The sequence below is a fragment of the Lithobates pipiens genome, unplaced genomic scaffold, assembly GCF_037356315.1.
Source record: "Lithobates pipiens isolate NorthernLeopardFrog02 unplaced genomic scaffold, aLitPip1_a1.2 Scaffold_18, whole genome shotgun sequence".
Classification (NCBI taxonomy): domain Eukaryota; kingdom Metazoa; phylum Chordata; class Amphibia; order Anura; family Ranidae; genus Lithobates; species Lithobates pipiens.
In genome coordinates, this window is record NW_027507758.1 from 292,657,273 (window position 1) to 292,682,611 (window position 25,339).

Below are 25,339 nucleotides of genomic sequence, written 5' to 3' on the forward strand. Positions count from 1 at the left end.
GCCTATGGGGATTTTTAAATACCAAAGTTTGGCGCCATTCCACGAGCTCGTGCAATTTTGAAGCGTGACATGTTGGGTATCTATTTACTCAGCGTATCCTCCTTCACATTATGCAAAAAAATTGGGCCAACTTTACTGTTTTTTTTTTTTAAGCATGAAACTTTTTTTTTCTGAAAAAAACGTGTTTGAAAAATTGTTGCGCAAATACCGTGCAAGATAAAAAGTTGCAACGACCGCCATTGTATTCTCTAGGGTCTTTGCTTAAAAAAAAAAAACATATATAACGTTTGGGGGTTCTATGTAATTTTCTAGCAAAAAAATTAGGAATTTTACATGTAGGAGAGAAATGTCAGAATTGGCCTGGGTGCGAACTGATGAGAAAACCCAAGTATCCCACAAAACCACCACCAGAGCGAAAAAAAAAAAAAAAAAAAAATTATATATCTCAGAAAAAAAGCGATCTACAAAGTTTGTTGGGCTGGATCAGAGCCTTAGACCCCTTTTTCAGGCACTTTTGGCCTAAAATTATCGCCTGTAAAAAAAAAAAAAAAAAAAAAAAAAAACCTCCCATGCAGTCTCAGTATGAAAACCCGAGTGCTTTCACACTGGGGCAATGCACTGGCAGGACGTTAAAAGATGCCCTGCAAGCTGCATCTTTGGGGGGGATGAAGGAGCAGCGTATACACCGCTCCTGCCCATTGAAATGAATGGGCACTGCTGCTGAAGCACTTGCAAAGCGCCTCAGCAGCGGTGCTACACAGGCGCATTTAACTTTTTATTCAGCCCCTAGCAGGAGTTAAAAGCTCCCCGTTTGTGCCCAAACAGCGCCGATAAAAATTACGATAAAGTGGCACTAAAACTAGTTGCATTTTACCATCAACGCCCGCCCCAGTGTGAAAGGGGTCGTATACTCCTATAGCTAAAGTCTGTGTGAAAACCCCTATACTGACCGCTACAACAATATAGCAGTAAGCAACTAGGATGCCCCCTTAGCCCACTCCTTTTTGCCATATTGCAGAAACACTTCCTATATAAAATACATATCAATATGGACATATGCTGGCAAAAATTATATCTTATACTAAATTAAAATCCTTAGGAATAAAACTTCCCCACATATCATACCTATTTAAAACTAAACGGACAAGATGTGACCAATTGAGTCCAGCTCAACCACTCTTAGTCAAGGAAAAGAAATATAAACATGCACAGCTCTATTCTTGTTCCAAATGACACCCATGGGAGTCTGATCTACATATCACCGTCGGGAAAATTCTGCATTCCAAACTGAAATAAACTTGCAACTCTTCATTGCTACCTTTATGGGGACACCACTACTTTCTCAGAATATTACAAAACCAAACATTTAAAAAAATGTTCCCACAATATATGCCTGCTTTTACATATAGTACTGGTAATCTTAAAATTTGTAATCGATTTGAATACAAATTATGGGTGCTTTCCCTTGGGCCAATGGAGATACCATTTTATTCATTATCCAAGCTTTTATATTCCTCAGATCTAACTTTTAATGAGCTCTTAACAATTGTGATTCTGAAAGCACACATTACACACGTCTCCTCGTGTCGCGCATAGGGCAGCCCATTCACTTCAATGGGCCGTCCTATGTGTGCTTGTTGCCCAAAAGAGGCTCCCGCTAATTTTTGGGGCAACAAGCTTAGTGCGATTTTTAAACACCCCGTTTTGCCACGTGATTCTGTCACGCAACAATCATGGCAGATTTGCACTGCGTTCGGGGTGTCATTAAGAATAAAGGCACCCAAGCGCGTGTTGTGATTCAGAATCACTGCGATTCTGTCTGCAACTACAAATAGCGAACAGGGCTTACAAAGACTTTTATATACTCAAGATAACCCATCAGTATATTACCGGCTCTCCTACATAATCATCTTACACGCCAGATGGACTATTCATTACCAATTATGGAGGAACCAAAAAATACAATTCTATAACTTACCCATATCTCTTCAATGAATTCAAGAATCACAGAAATTTTATTTTAACCACTTAAAAACCAAGCCTTTTTGTGACATTTATAAAAAAAATCAGTACAATTACTTAGAACTCCAAACATACATACATACATACATACAGGGCTGCAACTAACGATTATTTTCATAATCGATTAGTTGGCCGATTATTGTTTCGATTAAATCGGTTAATAACCTTAAGAAAAAAAAAAAAAAAAGTGGGTCAAATTGACGTTCATTTTCAACTACAGTGATGGGAAATTTTTGGAAATAGAAAACTTCTTGGTCAAAGGAATTTTCACACAGTGTATGTTTTTTGCTCAGAAATGAAGTGAAAATTTCAAACATTCTTTCATTCAGCGAATGTACAAAGATTTTTCATCTGAATATTCTCACCTGAAAATTGATCCGTGAGGCCAGCATAAGGCTCGGTACACACCTATGCAGTTTTTGCTTTTGATCTGTTTCTGCAGTGCTTTTTGCTGCGCGTTTTGATTTTTACGTACGTGATTTTACTGCAATTTGCGTTTTTGCATTTTTTTTTTTCCGGCAGATTAAAAAACACAAATTGCTGCAAAAACGCATTACATTCTTTTCTGTAGCTTCTCCATTGAAGTATATTGAACCAAAAAAGCACCGCTTTGCGTTAAAAGTCCCTGACCCTTTCCAAATATGCAGCGGCTGAAAAAAGCACAGATATGAACTTGTCCCATAGGAAACCATGTAAATGAACAGTAGTACGTTTCTGCAAAAAGCACCAATAAACACATAGATGAGAACCAGGCCTAAGACGTTTAGTAACATAATGGGGTTAAAAAGACTAAAATTAGCCCTTTAGAGTACAAAAAAAAAAAAAAAAAAAAAAACCACACAGATAATCACTACTGGAAGGGGTTCATTTTTTAGTAATATTTACAGTAGTGATATTTTTGTACTATAAAGGGTTCATTATGAAAATAGTAATCGATTAGTTATTTCAGCCCTACATACATATTTTTTTTTTAGCAGAGAGCCTACAGAATGAAATGGCATATTTGTGCGTTACATGTTTTTTGCACAGCAGTTTTTCAAACTGCTGTGCAAAAAACGCAATTATTTTGTAAAAAATAAGCTTTGATGAAAAAAAAAGAAAAAAAAAAACCCCCACACAGGATTTATATATATATATATATATATATATATATATATATATATATATATATATATATATATATATATATATATATATATATATATATATATATATATATATATATATATATATATATATATATATATATATATATATATATATATATATATATATAAGATTTTACACATACACAGCAGTTTTTTTTTGTAAATAGATACCCAACATGATATACTTTATAATTGCGTACACTCGTGAACGCTACTAAACTACAGTACTTCAAAATCTCCATATGCGACGCTTTAAAAATTTCTACAGGTTACCAGTTTAAAGTTACAGAGGAGGTCTAAGGGCTAGAATTTTTGCTCTTGCTTAGACACTCACGACGATACCTAACATTTGTAGTGCAAACACCATTAACATATGTGAGCATGACCTACATACGCATTCGGAACTGCGTATAAGCATATGGGGCGCTTTAAAATTAATTTTATTACAGTTAATTTTTACAGTCTCTTTAAAAAAAAAAAAAAAATGGATGATCAATTATTGCCATCGTAAGGGATGCTTACACCCTTTTATAATTCTCACTTGGCTACTCTTATTCACTTTCTCACTGAGACTATTCAATTTATGGATATTACTTTTTATCCAGACAGACTCCTTGGCAGTTATCTCTTATATCCACCATTTCTGTTTTAACATCTCATTTTTACTATGTGCATCATTGTTGTGTATTGTTACACCCAATATGCCAACTAAATATACTTTCAAATTACTTCACCCCCACAAATCAACCTCATTTAAAGTGCCACTTTTCCCTTCTCCTAAACATCCGTTGTGACAGCAATGCAGCAAGACAGGTCCTCTTTATGGAGAGGTCTGGGGTTCAAAAGACCCCAAATCTCTCCTCTACCCTTAAAAGGAAAAGAACAAAAAAAATATATATAATAATAATAATAATAATATAAAAAAAATAAAAAAACACACACACCCCACGCATCATGTTGGCCCAAGAACCGTAAGTGACGTTAACCCGGACCTCCAAGGGCACAGAGATGAGCAGTGGCCATCTTGCCATCACTCATATCCATGAGAAAGCACTGCCGACACCAGATGGTTTCCGGGTTCAGTGATCGGCAACGTTAGCCCAGTAAACAGCAGGAGGGGGGCACCTCTACCGCCACTTCTAAAAGTGGTCCCATGGTGAATCTGCCGCAGGCATCACTTTTAAATCAGAAAACCGGCCACCTGAGGGAACAGAAGATACCGGGGTTATGGCATCTAGGTGCAGACATAACCCCGGTATTTAACATTTAAAGGGGCGTTCCGGCCATTTAAAAAACACTGTAGCTGCTGACTTTTATTAAAGGACAATTACCTGTCCAGCAAGCCCGCAATGTCGGCCGCCATGAGGCCAATCCGCCAAACGAATTGGCAGCCGGCGCCGCCACCCTAACTAAGGGAAACAGGCAGTGGAGCCTTGCGGCTTACTGTGCATGTGCGAGCCTCGCGGCGTTGTGAATGGCCCCCGTTGTTTCCTGGGACACACACACACGTCGCAGAAAGCAACGGGGCTGCTCGCCGAGGAGGAGAAGGAATTGAAGAAACAGCACCGCGAAATAGGAAGAGGCAGATTAGGAAGACTGCCTAGCAACAGGGGTTTCTGGTGAGTAAAAAAAAAAAAAAATAATAATAATAATTTTTATTTATTTGTTTTAGGGTGGCCCTCCACTTTAAGTAATGGCATATATGCCCTGTTAGGCAGTCAGCAAGTGACTTTTAAAACAATTTCCCAAAGGCACTGGGACCTTAAAAAAAAAAATCATTAAAAAATTAATAAATAAAAAAGCTATATATATCTTACAGCAGTGGTTCTCAACTCATGTCCTCAGGACCTACTAACAGGCCAGGTTTGCAAGATGACTAAAATACATCACAGGTGATATAATTTGCTGCTCAGTGATTGCAGTATTCTAGTCTGCATCTCCCAAAGGTAATACATAAAATCTGGCCTGTTAGTGGGCCCTGAGGACCAGAGTTGACAACCACTGTCAGAAAGAGGTTACAACATTTCAGGCTCTCTTGCCCATTTATGGTGGTAACAGTCTAAAATTCTGAAAAGTAGCGAATTATGTTCAATAAATTCTAGGAGCAGCTTCCCACTGAAATTAATGGCATTACCTTCTGCATTGCACAAATTGTCCAATAAGCTAGCCAATACAAGCAAAGACTGGCACCACACATTTAGTACAGCTAAATAACTAATGCCTCACAACTGAAAAAAAGAAAACACAATGATTCCATCTTAAATAAAATGGTTTTAAAAGATAGATGGTCATGCTTCATATGACCTGACCAATCATTATGTGTCTTGAGCTCAGAGCAGAACTGTAAACCCACTTTTAAAAAATTAGATCTCTTACCCTGCAGTTTTCTGTAACCCTTTTATCAATTGCTGCAGCAGCCACTGAAAATTTCCATGCTGAACCAGCTATGAGTAAGCACTAGCTTTAGTGATAAATGCGTCAGCAGTTAGCATCTTTTGCTGTGATGTCATTTGCTGTGTCCTAAATATCATCTGAATAAAGCATTGTTTTAGCTTTGGAGTGCAGCCGTCCAGAGTTCTGTAATTATCCACATTATCTGCATGTTGTGGCTGGCACCCGGATCCCTTCACCTGGAGCAATTATCTCTGAGTTCCCAGGACCTGCCTTTGAGCGGTGGTGTATATCTCTCTTGAATAATTCCCTCCTTATATTCACCTTTCCAGGGCTCACTCACTCACTCCTATTTTTGTTTCATAGGACCAGTGGCCGCTAAGCCCTCTCCATGCCCACAGACACCAGTTGTGTAAATGCCCCTCAGTGGAAGAATTCTGGCTGAACAAACTCTTGGTCTGTCTCACCCATCAATGACTGCAAACGCTCACTGACAGCCAGGAGACTCCTATCCAGTCCCACTTAGCTGCACGTTGGCAGGGCATGAAAACTATGTGATGTCAGCACCAGTCAGATCCCTCCATTAAGCAGCCAGGGCATCTCTGCACTTGACAAACAAAAAAAGATGATTTATAAGTGAAACAAAACTACGTGCTTTTATTGAAGAAAGCAAGTATTGGTGAAAAGTTAACAGTATCCTGGATACCGGGCCCCTGAAAAGATCATAACGTTCCACTCAGCAGCCAACCGTTGTGCTTGTAGCCTTCTGCGACCAAATACAGCACGTTATATTCATATAACTATAACCTGTTTGCTTTTTTGTACCATTGAAAACTTTCAATCAATATTCAATCAGAAAAAAAATGAAAAGGTGAATTAACCCCACCCCCCTTTCCTGTCCCCATCTCTTCCCTTTTTAGTTCTCATCTTGTTTACTATTGTAGCTGATGACTTAATAATCAGACACTCACCTGTCCCAGGGTCCAGCTATGTGGGCGTACGAAGCCTTGCTCCTCTCCCCGGCACCGACATTCTAACTGTGGGCACGTGGCTGTGGCTTCACAGCCGGGCACGCACTGCGCATGTGCGAGCCATGCTGTGACTGTCCGGGCAATCTTCCGGGACCTGTTTGCAGGGAGGGAGGGGGGAGAGGTGATCTTCTTTCCAGCGCCACTGAGCCAGGGGAAGAAGTGGGAGCTGGGTGCTCCCTGCCCCCCCCCCCCAAACAATTACAAGCCAAATGTGGCATATCAGGGGGTGACCAGTACTTAAAGCGGAAGTTCCATTTTTGGGTGGAACGCCGCTTTAAGTACATTACTTGGTCGCTTAAAGTGATTGTAAAACAACCCATTCAGTTTAAAAAAAGAAATGAAAGGCAAAACATATTTGTATAGATATAAAAAAAAAAAAAAAAATGTAAATGATCAGACTCTGTTCTCAGCTACATAAGAGCTGGGAAGAGGAGAAGCAGCAGTGAATGACTTTCCAGTGAATGGCTGTGCAGCAGGGGCGTATCAGGACAGGTCTGATTATTGGAGAAGAGCAGGCTGAGTTCCCAGAGCATAGCTAGAGAACTAAACACGGTTTCCTGTCCTTCTTAGTGTGGTCAGTTTTTAATAGGAAAGCAAATAGAATAGCAGGAACACTGAAAAAGGAAGCAATACAAAGAACAAGATATTCTCTCATAGAGTAAGAGGCTTTGTGCTGGGCTTTTTATTTTTTTTTAAACGGGGGGGCCAAAACCACATTAACATCTGACAGATGTTCTAATCCCTTGCCAATCTATCGAAAATGTTTTTTTTTTTTTTTATTGCCTTTGGTTACACATTAACGTGGAGATACACTGCATCTTAGGACCACAAACCAGAAGCACTATTTAATGTATTTTTATTATCCAAAAGCAAACTCCGACATCCATGTCTCAATGCTTTATTTTGCTGTGAAATCACTTTGAAAAAACAACTCCTAGTAATTGTGGGCCACGGCCAACTTGAGTAAATGCAGAAGATTCATGTATTATTTACTTGGAATCCATCTGCCCTGAAAACCCCTGGCCTGTATGACATCCTTTGCCTAGGCCTGGAAACCATGAGGTATCTAAAGAAATGTTAACCACATGCCTACTGGGCACTTTTACCCCCTTCTTGCCCAGGTCAATTTTCAGTACTGTCACACTTTGAATGACAATTTCTCAGTCATGCAACACCGTACATATATTATGAAATGTTATAAATTTTTTTCAAACAAATAGAGCTTTCTTTTGGTGGTAATTAAAAACCACTGGTGTTTTTTTTTTTTTTTTTTTTGCTAAACAACAAAAGATAGAAAAATAAATAATAACACACAGGAGGTGACCGATGTCCCTGTAACAGAAGCCTGTTAACGGCTGTCAGCGCGCGGGCGGGAGGGGGAGCTGATAACCGGCTTCTGTTTACTTCCGTGATCAGCCGTCATTGGCTGAAAGTTGATCACGTGGTAAAGGGCCACTGTGATAAAGCTTTCCCAAGGACTCAGCTATCACAAAGGGTGCACGAGAGGACGCCCATGAACACCCTCCTGGCACTTAAAACCCGCGCAGTAGCCATCTTTTGGATATAGTGCGGACTGGAAGCGGTTATTGAAAAAAAAAAAAAACTCTAACTTAACTAAATAATATGATATAGTTTCTTATCTATTTACCAATGCAGAAGATAAAAATCAATGTTGATAGACAGTGGTTCCACTAAGACCAATTTGTCATTTTTTCAGTATGCCAGCTAGCTCACGTACTTTTTATAAACGTGGCAGAAAGCAGATTCTGTACAAACCCCCAAAAGTGGCATATCAGTCAATGATGTTCAAAATCCAATAGACCTTTCAAACGTATACCAATGTCATTCTTTTGGCTGCATCTCATCACGACAAAAACAAAGCAAAATGTTGTCACAGCATAGACAGTGATGAGATTCACACACACAAAAAAAATAATATATGACAGTCGCTCCAGCGGTCTTCTAAGGTAAAGAGCAACAAAGGCATCAGTATTCCAAGACTAGGTGCATGCTGCCCTCCTCAGGGTAATCCGATGGAATCTACAAAAACAAAGCAAAATGGACAGCGCACACCTAGTGCATTACCAATGACATTTATTGAATAGTAAAACCAGTAAAAAATGGGTACTCACAAAGTTCAACTCTTAATGAGCCATAAAACCAGTGTAGAACAGCGTGAACATGTTCTGTAACACATCAAGTGGTAAAGCTGATGCATTTCATGGGCGCACCCCCTTCCCCAGAGCTTAGTTTAGCCGAAACACATCAGTTTACCCCTTGATGTGTTACAGCACGTGTCTGCACTGTTCTACAATGTGTGGTTTTATGGCTCATTGAGAAGCTGCACTTTGTGAGTACACATTTTATACTGATTTTATTATTCAATAAATGTCATTGGTAATGCACTAGGTGTGCACCTTGCATTTTGCTTTGTTTTCGTAGTTTCCATCGGATTACCACACCTGAGGAGTTCAGAATCCACCTACTCTTGGAATACTGATGCCTTTGTTACTCTTTACCATAGAAGACCTCTCAGTACTCGAAGTGATGTCTGTATTTTTTTGGTGTATCTCATCACTGCTTATGCTGTGACAACATCCACTACTCAGCAATGTGCCAGCCACAGGTATGTCTCCCAGAGGCATGATGGGTTTTTCTGCACAGCTGGTGCCCTACAGTGCTCAGGAGGCATCATTGCTGGGCAATAGATGTTATCTATCTATAGGAAGTGATAACATACACCAAGCATGCTGTCTGCAGATACTGCGAGCCAAACCCTGTCTACACATCAGTCCAAGGAATCCAATGTATAGGTGGAGTATGGAATGGAGCTCTTCATACACCTCACACCGTACTCACCTTCACTGCCACCTCAGGGGCCGAGTTTACCACCATCAGCGTCCCCGCCGCCACTGGTAATGGCTTCAGGTGAGTGACAACCCCTTTATCCTCCGCTTCGTTTTCAGAGTCAGAGCCACTGCTGTAAGAAACTAAGGTGGAGGCCATGATGGACCAGGAAGTACGTCAGACTACACCGCCGCAATGCGCGCTGGGAGAACGCGCCGTAAACAACGTGTGTGTTGTCAATAAAGTTTGTAGAGCGAGCAGGAAGATCCTGGCGTGCCTGGAATGTAGTCACGTGATACCGCGCTAGCTATGAGGAAGAGAGGCGTTAGTATTCATACCGATTCCATTGCACAAGCTCTCATTTTCTACACAGCATTTTCTAGAGATTCAAAAAAGGAACGTTGAAGAGAACATGAAGCAGAAAAAAGGAGACCGAGCAAATGGAGGAAGACACAATAATGACGCTATAGTCAGATGGGGAGATTTATTATTATTTTTTATTTTTTTTTAACCATGGAAAGCATCCCTATGTAAATCTGTATTGGCGCCATGCATGAGGCAGGCGTGTGTGCTCATTATACCAGCAGGAGATTTAAATCTCCATGTACACTGACTTCACCACTTCAGCCCCAGAAGGATTTGCCCCTTAATGAGCAGGCCATTTTTTGCGATACGTCGCTTTAACTGACAGTTGTGCGACGCTGTACCCAAACAAAATTGATGTCCTTTTTTTCCCCACAAATAGAGCTCTCATTTGGGTGGTATTTGATCACCTCTGCGTTTTTTTTTTTTTGCGCTTTAACCACTGGGCACTTAAACTCCCTTCTTAGGCAGACCAATTTTCAGCTTTCGGTGCTCTCACATTTTGAATGACAATTACTCAGTCATGCAACACTGGACCCATATGACATTTTTTTTTCACACAAATAGAACTTTCTTTTGGAGGTATTTAATCACCACTGTTTTTTTTTTTATTTTTGCGCTATAAAAGAAAGACTGAAAATTCTTTAAAAAAATACATTTTTTCTTTGTTTCTGTTGTAAAATTTTGCAAATTTATAATTTTTCTTCATACAGTTTGGCCAAAATGTATACTGCTACATATCTTTGGTAAAAATAACCCAAATCAGTATATATTATTTGGTCTTTGTGAAAGTTATAGAGTCCGCAAGCTATGGTGCCAATCTCTGCAAATTGATCACACCTGATGCGCTGATGGCCTATCTCATCTCTTGAGACCCTAACATGCCAGGACAGTACAAATATCTCCCAAATAACCCCTTTTTGGAAAGTAGACATTCCAAGGTATTTAGTAAGAGGGAATCGTGAGTTTTTTTTGAAGTTGTAATGTTTCCCACAATTTTTTACAAAATCAAGATTTTTTTTTCACAAAATTGTCATATTAGCAGGTTATTTCTCGCACACAGCATATGCATACAACAAATTACACCCCAAAACACATTCTGCTACTACTCCTGAGTATGGCAATACCACATGTGAGACTTTTACACAGCGTGACCACATACAGAGGCCCAACATTGAGGGAGCACCTTCAGGTGTCCTAGGAGCATAAATTATACATATAATTTCTTGACTACCTCTCACACTTTTAAAGGCCCTGGAGCACCAGGACAATGGAAACACCCCAAAAATGATCCCATTTTGGAAAGAAAATACCCCAACGTTTAATCTATGAGCCATAATGTGTCTTGTAACCATGTCATTTTTTTTCTACAAGTTTTAGGTAAATGTGGAAAGAAAAAAAACTTTTTTTTTTTTTACACAAAGTTGTACATTTATACAATAATTCTAACACATAGCATGTACATACCAAAAATTACACCCCAATATAGATTCTCCTTCTCCTCCTGAATATGGCGATACCACATGGGAGACTTTTCCACAGCCAGGCCACACACAGAGGCCTGACATGCAGGGAGCACCGTCAGGTGTTCTAGGGGCATACATTTCAAATCTAATTTGACTACCTATTACACTTTTGTGAGGCACTGTATTGGCGTGGATGACAACTGATGTGGCATGGATGAGCCGTGGATTGGGATGGTTGAGCCATAAATATGGATGGATGAGATGAATGAGTATGGTTGAGTACGGATGGCATGGATGGATGGCGGGATGAGTATGACAGATGGGTGGACAGCTGAATGAGTATGACAGAGGGATGGCTGAGCATGGCTGGATGAGTATGACAGAGGGATGGATGAGGCTGCAATGGGCACAGATCAGAGCTGAGGGCACTACAGATCCAGCCCACAGCGCTGCTGCACCTGATCTCTCCCCTCTCTGCTCACACTGTACCGATTGGTACAAAGAGGGAAGAGAGGAACTGGAGATGACGCTGGTTTGTTTACAAGTGATCGCTCCCTCATTTGATGGAGCGATCACGTGGTAAACGGCCGCTGTCAGTGGCCATTTACCATGATGCGCCAGGTCCTCCGGACCCAGCGGTCATGGATATTCCCGTGGGCATGCGATTCTGAGAGGACGTCAATGTACGCCCTCTCAGAGTTATAGAGCCGCGCTGTAGCTGTCATTCGGCTATGGCTCAGTTGTAAAGTGGTTAAACAAAAAAGACTGACAATTTTGAGGGGAAAAAAATAATATTTTTTACTTTCTGCTATAATAAATATCCAACTATATAAAAACCTAATTTATTAATCAGTTTAGGCCAATATGTATTCTACATATTTTTGTTAGAAAAAATCCCAATAAGCCTATTTTGATTTGGTTTGCGCAAACGTTAAAGCATCTACAAACTAGGGGAAAGATATGTGGCATTTTTTTTCTAGTAGTAATGGTTGTGATCAGCGATTATTTTTTTTAGCAGGACTGCAACATTGTGGCGGACAGATTGGACACCTAACTGATGTTTTTGACACTTTTTTGGAAACCAGTGACATTATAGTGATCAGTGCTAAAAATATGCACTGACATTGTATTAATGACACTGGCAGGGAAGGGGTTAACATCAGGGGCAATCAAGGAGGTTAACTGTGTTCCCTTTTTTGTGATTACTAACTATATGGGGCACTGTGTGACTGGGGAAACCCACAGATCCGTCTGAAGCAGGATCTCGGTGTCATTCCCCTGACATAACAGGGGTCTGCCTTCTGCCAGGCAGATCCCCGTTCTGTCTCTGTGGGGAACCATCACAGGCAGCGCGCCCACAAAAGTTAGTGTACGAATCCTCATACCGGTACAGCGATTTGTGCCACGAGCCACCTTTGCCACAGTGCATCTGCGGTAGGTGGTTGGCAAGTGGTTAAAATCATGGCTTCTACAGGTCGGGATAACACACTAAAGACCATTATGTTATGCCAAGAAGCCGTTAGACGGGGGACCCCCACGGTACTCATGTCAATTGATGCGGAAAAGGCATTTGACAGGGTGGGGTGGGGGTTCCTGTTTGAAGTCCTAGAAAGGTATGGATTGAAGGAGCGGATGAGGGGCTGGATAGAAGCCCTATATACCCACCCTAGGGCTAAAATAAGAGTAAACGGGACCCTGTCCTGTCCCCTTGAGTTGTTCAACGGGACAAGACAGGGCTGCCCGTTGTCCCCAATATTATTTATATTATCGCTTGAACCCCTGCTGTTGAACATTAGGTCGAACCGAAACATCCAAGGGATATGGGCTGCTGAGAGGGAGTTCAAGGTTGCAGCATTTGCGGACGACCTCTTGCTTTATATTGCCAACCCCGGGTCTTCCATACCAGCAATAATGGAAGAATTATCAAATTATGGGAAGGTCTCTAATTTTAAGGTTAACATATCTAAATCTGAAATTTTGAATTTAAATTTGCCCATAACTGAGCAGAGTATCCTTCAATCCAAACTCCCCTTTAGATGGTGTGGGAGGGAATTGGCATATTTGGGAATAAGATTGACTTCGGAGATGAGTGATCTCTTTGAGGCCAACTATATTCCCATACTAAATAAAATTAAACAACATTTGGAAAGGTGTCAACATAAAGCTCTATCATGGACAGGTAGAATAAACGTAGTCAAAATGTTCATTTTGCCAATTTTCACCTATACATGCCAAATGATCCCAATAGTTTTACCACAGGTCTATCTAAATAAATTAAAAATCTTGATTAATAGATTTATATGGAAAAAAAAAGCGGCGAGGGTGGCACGGAATTCCCTGATAAGAAGTAAAGATAGGGGTGGCCTGGCAATGCCGGACCTCCAAAAATATTATGAGGCTATAGCAATTTCACGAATACCAGATTGGATACATAATAAAAAGGGAAAGGATTGGGTTGAACTAGAAATTAAGTTAAGTAGCAGGGAATTAGGGGAAATAGTATGGATTCCTGCAAAACACAGAGAATTAGGTCTTAGCACAAACACACTCACAAAAAATTTATTTCAGATATGGGACATAATAAATAAGCGACATAACTGGGAACACAACTCACCATTAATGCCACTATTGGACACGAAATTTTTTATCCTAGGTCAAGAGGAATATTTATATTATAGTAGTTGGGTTAAGAAAGACAATATTAAATTACAGGAGGTGATGGAAGGTAATAGGATGTGCACATATGAGGAAATTATAGGGAAATGGGGTCACAAACCACTAGACAAATGGAGATATTATCAATTATATTATTTTATTCACTCCTTATCACAGCCACTACGGGGTAAGGAACAACTAAGACCATTGGAGAAGCTATTAGTGAACCGTCACTGCCTAGAAAAAAGGATTTCAAAACTTTATAAAATCCTAATAGAAAGAGTAGAGCAAAATTACCCCCCCTATCTAGAAAAATGGGAAAGTGAAATCGGGTCTCTAAGGGATGACTATCATAGAAATAGGATAATAAGACGAACCTATTCAGTGGCCGTAGATGCACAGACTCGAGAGATGTCATATAAACTTTTAACAAGATGGTACATAACCCCACAACAAGGAAATAAAATATGTAGCGCGACCTCTCGGTCATGCTGGAGAGGCTGCTTGGGGGTGGGGTCATTTGCTCATATATGGTGGTTGTGTCCTAAGATACAGATATTTTGGGATAAAGTAATTGAATTTATTTTTGAAATAACAGGGGAAAGGATCAGAAGGGATCCGTGGGTATGCTTATTTCATGATATAGATAAAGGAGAGAGAGAGTACGGGTATTCCTTGATTCCCTGTTTATTAAATGCTGCCAAATCATTGATACCGCTAAGATGGAAAAGATCTGACCCTCCCTCGATGAGGGAATGGGCGGAAAGATTAGAAAGGATACGAATTATTGAGGAGTCAATGTACAAACTGGATAATATGGAGGAAAGGTACCAGAATAAATGGCGTCTCTGGGTATTATTTGTTAAAACTGAAAATTATTTGAAGATGGTGGAATGCTAGTTGAAAGGATTCCCACGGAGGAGGATCGAGTGAGAGAGGGGGGAGGGTGGGTAAAGGGAGATAACTTTTATAAGAAATGATGTTGTTTCTAGGATCATGTGAAATGGTCTATATAGGAATTATAGCTGTTTGTAACCTTTTGAAAATTTCAAAAATAAAGAAATATGAAAAAAATCATGGCTTCTACAGGAGTTTTTTATTTAGCCTTTAGAATCGGCTTAGTGTTATCCTATGTGTCCATGCACATTCAACCCTTTGCGCCTAAAGGTAAAACAAATATAAATGCCTAAGCAGAATTTTGAAGGTGATAGTGATTGGTTTTCGAAAGCTGTGCACTAATGATCTGATTATAATACGATCACTTCAAAAATGTTATTTTTTGCCCAATTTTCTGTTCATGTGTACTAAGTTTAACTGTGTGTAATGTGTGCTGCTTTTACTAGCATATCTATTTCTTATCCCTGCTTTGCAGAGATGAGAAACAGAAATATTGTTTCCCTTGTTTAGAGCTCTGTGCTGTGATTGCACAAGGACGCAACCCCAAACTGGATACCTATATTGACAGTTTCAGGCTGTGCGTCACATCCCTGATATCCACCCAGCAAAAGAAAATATTATACAACCTTTCACCTTTGGAGCGAAGAGCTGTACATGATCTGTGCAATAATCAGGCCATAACCATCAAACCAGCAGATAAAGGGGGAGTAGTTGTTGTGATGGATACAGACAAATATATATAAGAGGGCCAGAGGCAGCTGGCAAATACTACTTACTACAAAAAACAGGATTATGATTCGACCCAGGATTTTACTAAGCAATTAAAAGGTCTCATTGTGACAATTCCAAGCCACCTACATTTAGAACTCATCAATGTGATTCCAGATTATCCAGAAATTTGAGACTTCTACATGCTGCCCAAGATTCACATGCCAGCAAATCCAGGCAGACCCATTATAAAAGGTATGAATACACTTACCAAACATATCTCAGGCCTTGTAGAAAACACATTAATACCTTTAGTAATGAACACTGCGAGTTTCCTGCAAGACACCACTGATTTTCTGAAAAAGCTTAACAATATACAATTTCCATCAAATACACTTCTAGTCACTATGGATGTAGAATAATCTGTACAGTAACATCCCTCACAAGGATGAGTTGGCGGCATGTCACAGATTCTTCTCATCCTCACCAAACCACAAATACACTGCTGTGGATGTAACACAGCTCATCTAATTCATTCTTACACACAACTAATTCACTTTCAATAATGACATCTATCTCCAGTGTATGGGTGCTGCTATGGGAAAATGGCCCCCCAATATGCAAACTTATTTATGGCTGATATGGAGAAAAAATTCCTGAACAGCATACAACAAAAGCCATACAGATATTATCGCTATATTGATGATATCTTCATAATATGGACTGAAGGTGAAGAAAATCTAGACCAATTCTTCTCATTGATCAACACTTTCACCCATCTATCAAACTAAAAATGGATTATTCGAACACACATGTCAACTTCCTAGACACTACAGTATACATCAGGGGTCACAAGCTTCACATGTCGATATACAGAAAACCAACTGACCAATGCAGCTATCTTCACAGTTCCAGTTTTCACCCCCAACACTAAACGGGCCATCATACACAGCCAGGCCATCAGATACCACTGAATTTGTTTAGACCCAGAAGACAGAGATAAACATCTCAGAACACTGGCAGACTCCTTCCATAAGAAAGGTTACAAAGACAAAACCAACAACAACAGCATAAACACAGCCTTGAAAACCCAAAGAGAAAATCTTCTCCAATACACAGAGAAAAAAACAAATAACCGAGTACCTCTAGTCACCACATACAACCCAGCACTAGAAGGGATCAAAAAGATAATCAAAGATTTACAACCCATTATAACAAAGGATGAAACTCTGAAAGGAATATTCCAACAACCCCCATTATTGGCTTTCAGACAACCACCCAACCTCAGACACAAACTAATCAGCAGGAAACTTCACTCTGATTATAAAGTCACAAATAATGGAAGCAAACCCTGCAATAAAAAGCGCTGCAAACTATGCAACCAGATCAATCTATCCAAAAGTGTCACACACACAAACGGGACCTTCAATATCATGGGATCTTACAACTGTACCTCCAGAAATGTTGTGTACCTCATCCAATGCAAAAGGTGCAGCAAAGGATCTTATGTTGGTGAAACAGGACAGAAGTTGCCAGCGAGGATGAATTTGCACAGACATACCATCAAGGAACATAAAGAAGACAGTTTATGCACACATGTGGGACATCACTTCTCACAACCGGACCACACTATACAAGACCTCAATGTTTTAGTTCTTAAAGGGAATTTCAGAACTATCCAGGAAAGGAAAACCTCTGAACTAAGAATGATAATTCTTTTTGACACAAAAAAAATAATGGCCTGAATTTAGATATTGGTTTCCTTACCCATTATACTAAAGTTTTACGACCCCCCTGTGACTAGCACCCCCCCCCCCCCCATTCTATAGCTCTCCCTCTGTCTTATCTCGCTAACTCTGCTGTTCTCTTCATTACCATTGATTTGTATGTGTTTGTTTTTCTCTTTTTTTTCTTTTTTCTCTCTCCTTTCCCTCAGATTTGTTTTTGTTTTTCAACATTCTGCTCAAAAAATTGTGAATCAGTACTGCTTGGATCTTGAAGAAGGGGACATATGCCGAAAGCTTGTCCTGAAAAATTGTATGTTAGTGCAAATAAAGTATCGCGAACAGTACTCAGTTTTCTCTTAAACCCCCAAACAAATGTTTATTTTTAAAATCAGAGGCCCTATAAAATAAATTGGTAATAGTTACCATTTTTTATTTTGCATATTTGTACAACTGTTCATCAGGTCTACCGTATTTTTTTTTTTTAATACTTTAACACAATCTTTTTACTTTCTGCTATAAAACATCCAATAATATAAAAAAAATCAAATTTCTTCATAAACTTAGGCCAATACAGTGGGTATAGAAAATAATCACCCCTTTAAAATAATCACACATTGTTGCTTTGCAGCCTAAAATGAAGACAGACACAGTTTTTGTTTTATCCAGCTGTATTTACTTGGTGAAACTTAAAACATCCAAGTGAAAGATATAACATGTCAAAAAAATAAAATAAATTCAAAAACAAAATCACTGAGTTGGAAAAAGGATCACCATCATTATGTCAGTATTTTGTTAAACCACCATTTAAATAAAGCCTTTAGGCTAAGTTTCCACTAGTGCGACTGCAAAGTCGCATGACAAGTCATACCCTATGATTTTCTAATGAGTACCGTTCATATCTGTGCGACTTCAAGTCGCAGCCCCTGCACTGCTTTGGTCCCATTTTGATCAACCCTGACCAGCTTCCCTGTCCCTGCTGAAGAAAAACATCCCCACAACATTATGCTGCCACCACCATGTTTCACGGTGGGGATGGTGTGTGCAGTGTTAGGTTTCCGCCACAAATTGTGTTTTGCTTTTAGGCAAAAAAGTAAAATTTTGGTCTCATCTGAACAGAGCAGCTTCTTCCACTTGTTTGCTGTGTCCCTCACATTTCTTCTCACGAACTGAAAATGGGACTTCTTATGGCTTTCTTTCAACAATGGCTTTCTTCTTGCCACTCTTCCATAAAGTCCAGATTTGTGGCGTGCGTGACTAATAGTTGTCCTGTGGACAGATTCTCCCACCTGAGCTGTGGATCTCTGCAGCTCCTCCAGGGTTTCCATGGGCCTCTTGGCTGTTTCTCTGATTAATGCTCTCCTGGCCCAGCCTGTCAGTTTAGGTGGATGGCCATGTCTTGGTAAGTTTTCCAGTTGTGCCATACTCTTTCCATTTTCAGATAATGGATGTTCAAAGCTTGGGATTTTTTTTTTAATAACCTAACCCTGCTTTAAACTTCTCCACAACTTTATCCCTGACCTGTCTGGTGTGTTTCTTGACTTTCATGATGCTGTTTGTTCACAAAGGTTCTCTAACAAACCACTGAGGGCTTCATAGAACAGCTGTATTTATACTGAGATTAAATTACACACAGGTAATTTAACCACTTCAATACAGGGCACTTAAACACCTTCCCACGCAGATCAGCTTTTAGTGCTCTCACACTTTAAATGACAATTACTCTGTCATGTGGCACTGTATCCAATCAATTTTTATCATTTTTTTTCTCACAATTAGAGATTTCTTTTGGCGGTATTTAAAGAGGAAGTAAACCCTGATGGGTTTACTTCCTCTTTGGTTCCCTGCAAAGGTAAAGCATAATGGACTACTATGCATCGCATAGTAGTCCATTATGTGTCACTTACCTGACACAGGAGCCAGCAAAGTCACCGCTGTCCCCTGTAGTCCGCAGCATCCATCTTCTCGGTGGGTCTCGCTGCTCCACTGCTGTCATTTGACGAAGCCGCAATGATGTCACTCCCGCACATGCGCACGGGAGCCGCCAATCGTGGCATATCGCCGTTCACAATGGAGCGCTCAGTGCGTCTGCGCGCCGCTGTCTACGGCGCATGCGCCATAGACAGCGGTGCCTGTGTTTTGGCAAATATCTCCTAAACCGTGTAGTTTTAGGAGATATTTCTTGGACCTACAGGTAAGCCTTAATCTAGGCTTACCTGTAGGTCAAAGTGGTTTGTAAGGGTTTACAACCACTTTAATCACTGCTGTTTTTTTTTATTTTTTGCGATATAAGCAAAAATGTTGAAAAAAAACACTTTTTTTTTTTTTTTTTTTTTTTAGTTTCTATTGTAAAATTTAGCAAATAAATAATTTTTCTTCATAAATTCGGGCCAGAATTTACACTGCTACGTGTCTTTGGTAAAAATAACCCAAATTAGTGCATATTATTTATATATATATATATATTTATATTATAATTATAGTCTGTGTAAAAGAACACAGAGTCTACAAGTTAGGATGCAAATCACTGAAAATTGATCACACCTGATGTACTGAATCTCATTTCTTGAGACACTAACAATCAAGGAAAGTACAAATGCCCCCCAAATGACCCCTTTTTGTAAAGTAGACAGTCCAAGATATTTAGTAAGTGGCATGGTTTTGAAGTTGTAATTTTTTCCCACAATTCTTAAGAAAATTAAGACTTATTATTATTTTTTTTTTACACAAACTTATCATATTGAGAGGTTATTTCTTGAACACAGCATGCACATACTTGCAACTACACCCAAAAATACATTCTGCTACTCCTGAGTATGGCGATACCACGTGTGAGACTTTTACACAGCCTGGCCACATACAGAGGCCTAACATCCAAGTAGCACCTTCAGGTGTTCTAGGAGCAAAATTGCACATATAATTTCTCACTTATCTCACTTTTCTTACTATCTCACTTTTGAAGGCCCTGGAGCACCAGGACAATGGAAACGCCCACAAAATGACCCCATTTTTGGAAGCAAACACCCCAAAGTATAATCTATGAGACATAATGAGTCTTTTACACAAAGTTGTCCCTTTAGAAGATATTTTCAACACATAGCATGTACATAGCAAAAATTACACCTCAAAATACATTCTGCTACTCCTCCTGAGTTTAACAATACCACATGTGTGATACTTTTACACAGCCTGGCCACATACAGAGGCCCAACATCCAAATAGCACCTCCAGTCGTTCTAGGAGCATAAATTACACATATAATTTCCTGACTACCGATCACATTTTTGAAGGCCCTTTATATTTCTAACACATAACATGTACATACCAAATAAAAGAATACCTGTGGTTTTAGTAGTGCAGTGGTCCACAGAGGAGAGCATTGGTCCAGACAGTAGGCAGGGATGTGGTCAGCGACAGCAAAAGCAATAGTCCAGGCAGCAGGCAGGAATACTGTTCATAGTTAGTACAGGCAGAGATACTGTCAGCACAGCCAAAGCATTGGTCCAGGTAGCAGGCAGAGATGTATAGGCAGAAATACTGTCCATAGTCAGTAGAGGCAGCAGGCTGAGATATGGTCAACACAGCCAAAGTATTGGTCCAGGCAGCAGAAAGAAACACAGTCCATAATGTCCTGGGTCATTACAGGCAGCGATATGGTCAGCACAGCCAAAGTATTGGTCCAGGCAGCAGGAAGGACTATCAAGCTTAGGGCCAGGGGTAGAGGCTTCTCCCACCCAAATCTCTTTGAAGCCTCAGGGCAACCAGACCTTGCTCTGGGAACACAGAAAACCAAAAACGGATTTTCTCTACTCAGAACGCTATTCTGAAGACCCTCCCATATGTGAGAGCCCTGTGCCCTGAAGTAGAAGGGCAAAAGATCAGTCCAAGTGGTAGGCAAAAACATGGTCGATTTAACAGGCCAAGGTTGGTGCACGTGGAAGTCAAAACCGTGGTTAAAAGGGCAGGCAAAGGCATCGTCGGTAAACAGGCTGAGGTTGGTGCATGTGGAAATCAGAAACATGGTTAAAACGGCAGGTAAAGACATTGTCGGTAAACAGGCCAGTTAACATGGAAGTTAGAAACATGGTGGCAGGCAAGTGATCCACACGGGTATTGAAATGGGGAAATGACAGTCTGTTACTAATAAGGGTAACTAATATCTGATGGATGTGTGATAATGTTTGAAGCAATCACCGATACACAGGCCAGGTTAGGAGGGACAATAATAACTTGTATCTCTTCTAGCTCCTCCACTTGAGCATACATGACATTTCTTTGGAGTCTTCTTCCAGATTCTGCAGGGGGAATGTTATAGGGAAAATGTTGCTCATGAAGTCGACTCACACTATCAGAGCGAACGCTTCCTGGGGTGGGTCCTTGCTGGTAAATTAGGTCAGTGACAATGTTTTCAATATATTTGAGGTAGGTGATGGGTTGGTTTTCAGGTGATTTTTGATAGCAGACAAATGAATTGAACATGGCCATATGAAACAGATGAAATGCAACTTTTATATACCAATAATTGGTAGCGGGTTGACAAATATGGTTGCAGCGTCTGATCATTTAAATCCACGCCCTCCTCCCCCATATACAGATTGTAGTCATGGACACATTCAGGCTTTACTACGGGGCCACGTCTTCTCTGAACCTCCACCAAGGTGTCATTGTGAATGGTAGTCATCATGTGAACATCCTTCTTGTCCCTCCACTTCATGGCCAACACCTCCTCATTCCTCATGAATGTGGCTTCCCCCTTTTGTAGCCATTTTGATAGTAAATTCTGTGGAAAATCCTTCCTATTTTTTCGGAAGGTACTGAAGGCTAGGGTTTTTTCACGATACAGGTGATGGAAAAGGGGCAAGTTGCTGTAGAAATTATCTACATATAAGTGGTAACCTTTTTTGAAGAGGGGGTATGCAAGGTCCCACACAATTTTACCACTGATTCCTATATATGTGGCACTCACGGGGATAGAGCTGGGAGTCTGCCCTCATAAATAATACGAAATGAGTACATGTATCCAGTGGTTTGATCACATAATTTATTCAATTTCAACCCGTACCTGGCTCTCTTACTTGGGATATACTGCTTGAACTGCAGAAGGCCAGTAAAGTGGATAAGGGATTTGTCTACACAAATACTTTGGTCAGGTATAAACACTTCAGAAAATCATTTGGTAAAAGAATTACTTTGGTCAGGTATAAACACTTCAGAAAATCGTTTGGTGAAAGTGGTTAAATATACTCCCATGCCTAATCTAGCTAGACCTGTAAAGAAAAGATCACTATACTTGCCTATTCTGAAGGTCCGGTCCCAGGCTGAACTGCCAGCGGCAGCTTCGGCTTGTAGGAGAGGCAGCTGACAATGGAAGCCCCATAGTAAGCGTTGCATCATGGGCTGAGGGAAGTATTTTTTTTCCTCCGGTTTGTTTACAAATTGCTTTTTAAATTGGGGGCTTACAAAAAAACAAAACCATCTTTTAGGCATTTACATTGCTGGGCTTTCAGTGATTGTACAGGGAGAAAGCCTGCAACTGCAGATATTACCCCAGTATGTTTTTTCAGAGGCAGCTGTTGCCTCTCTTGTAAAAGCAATCGGAGTAGCTCACCAGCCGCTCGATTGCTATTACAAGCAGTGGGAGGGGACATGTCACCCTTCCGATGCCTTCTGTGGCTCTATTGGACTCTCCAGTTCCACTGGGAGACCCGAGCAACCAGTCGGCAAGTCAGCAATTGGTTATGATTGGCTGTTCGTAATTGTAATCCAGAAGCAATGACATGACATCACTTCTAGTTGGAACCCATTTTTTGAAAATCAAAAGCATTCAGAAACACCAATCTTGGTGTTTTGAATGCTTTTAACTGCAGAGGAGGGATTTTATAGACCCCAGATCTCTTCAAAAACAGGACCTGTCACAATGATGTTTACATTCCTTGTGACAGCAATAAAAGTGATTATAAAAAAAAAAATTAAAAAGCAACAGTGTAAAAAAATATAAATAAAATAAATTATTTATTAAAAACATTTTTTATGTCATTTGTGCCGTTAGATGGGCAAACGCAATTTTTAAAATTTTACTTGGCATAACTTCATCTTTTATATCTTACAAATTGAGTTATGTATTGTGTTTTTCTGCATTAAAAACTTTTCAAATCTTTCTAGCAAAAAATACTGATTGTTGCATGTGAACAAAAAGTGCCAGAAATGTCCCGGACTGGAAGTAGTTAAAGACCATGAACGTGCAGAATAATACATGTTCTGCCAGACATGCACTCAACGCCTCCTGTCCTGTTGTGGGTTGACATCAGATGTCTTTCTAAACTACTCAAACCTACCCCCTATCCTGTTCTCTGCAACATACACTCTAATTATTCCATAGTCCCAAGATAAGATCTGGGAGGCTAATTAAAGTGGTTACAAAGCCTAAACTTTTTTTTAGCTTAATGCATTCCTTGCATTATGGTAAAAAATGTTTAGGCATCAGTACAGATCAGCTGATAGTGGAAGACAGACAAATGTTGAATTCTAGGAGTTATGTAATAGCACCCACAGACAACTTCACCCAAAGTGGTAGATAGAATGCAGGGGCACCGACCCCTCTGTCCATGCCTCCAGCCCCTTGCAGGACGTTGGATGCATGAGTTCCAATGGTCGGGGTGTTTTTTTTGAAGCACATAATAAGAGACAGGGGCTCAAATAGGCTTCAAAATAGGGTGGATTCGGGACGCAGAGCACTGCAAACTGAGCCCACCCAGTTGCGTGAAAATAGCAAATTAATATTTGCTATTTTTACACTAAATCTCCTCCCCACCCATCAGGAAGCGGGTCTGAGACCGTTTCTTGATTGACCAAAAGGAGAAGCGTTCTGTTGGAGGAGGGGGAGGGAGGAGACAGAGCAGGGGAAGGGGAAGCTGCCCGTGATGCCCGCGGAAGAGAAAAGGAGAAGCCGCCCATGATGCCTGTCGCCCGTGATGCCTGTCATAGATGAGGTAAGTGCTTAGGACCCCAACCAAACGGGGGGGGATGTGGCTGTGGGTGCACTGTTTGCCGCCCCCCCCCCCCAAAAAAAATGGCCACCACTGGTACAATGCTCCCTTACCAACTCCACAAGACCTCCTAAGTAGGGTGGTCCAAACACACTTAATATGTTTATTTTTAGTCCTGATAAAAAGGAAAGCAGATTCCCAAAATGCAATGGATCTTCTTGGATCTTACTTTCTGCTATAAAACATCCAATAAAAATAATAAAACAAAATCAAATTTCATCATACATTTTTTGCCAAAATGTATTCTGCTACATGTCTTTAGTAAAAAAAAAAAAAAAGCTCAATAATTGTATTTTAATTGGGCTTGGTGGAAGTTATAGCATCTACAAACTATGGTGTATACATAAATATATAAAGAACAATCAGCACAAACAATTGGTTAAACTAAACGGAAAATACAAGCTGAACACTACAGGCTAATCATATTACCTTTAATGAGTATACAAAATAAAGGAATTAGTGCAGCGCAATATAAGTAAAAGAAAGTGCATCCATAAATGTAAAATAACTACAGGTCCTAGAACGGAACATGAGACCCCTTGTGAGAGCCAATCCACTGGTGATTCTAGGTGACAAGCCCTCGACCGGCAAACAAATGCTTTTACCAGAAAAGGTGGACCCCTGATAAGACAGAAGGTCAAACACACTTGTATCCACAGTGGGATGATAGTATTCTCCAACACAGCAGTGGAACTGGAACATCCAGAGCAAGTGTACACCCCTCAGATTTTTGTAAATATTATATATTTTCATCTGAATTGACACTTTTCTACAATGTAAAGTATTGAGTGTACAGCTTGTATAACAGTGTCAATTTGCTGTACCCTCAAAATAACTCCACACACTGTCAATAATGTTTAAACCGCTGGCAACAAAAGTGAGTAAGTAAAAATGTCCAAAATGGGCCCAAAGTGTCAATATTTTGTGTGGCTACCATTATTTTCCAGCACTGCCTTAACCCTTTTGGGCATGGAGTTTACCAGAGCTTCACAGGTTGCCACGGGAGTCCTCTTCCCCTCCTCCATGATGACATCACAGAGC

At 40.2% G+C, this 25,339-nt stretch overlaps 1 protein-coding gene across 1 annotated transcript in view; it reads right to left on the reverse strand.

Annotated features, from left to right (window-relative positions):
* The window catches only part of CDC40 (cell division cycle 40), a 104,447-nt gene extending 94,810 nt beyond the window's left edge, over positions 1-9,637 (reverse strand). The window contains exon 1 of the mRNA XM_077487124.1: positions 9,452-9,637. Within this exon, the coding sequence (XP_077343250.1) occupies positions 9,452-9,598 (147 nt within the window). The 5' untranslated portion in view covers positions 9,599-9,637. The remainder of the gene's footprint in view (positions 1-9,451) is intronic.
* Positions 9,638-25,339: the final 15,702 nt, after the last annotated feature.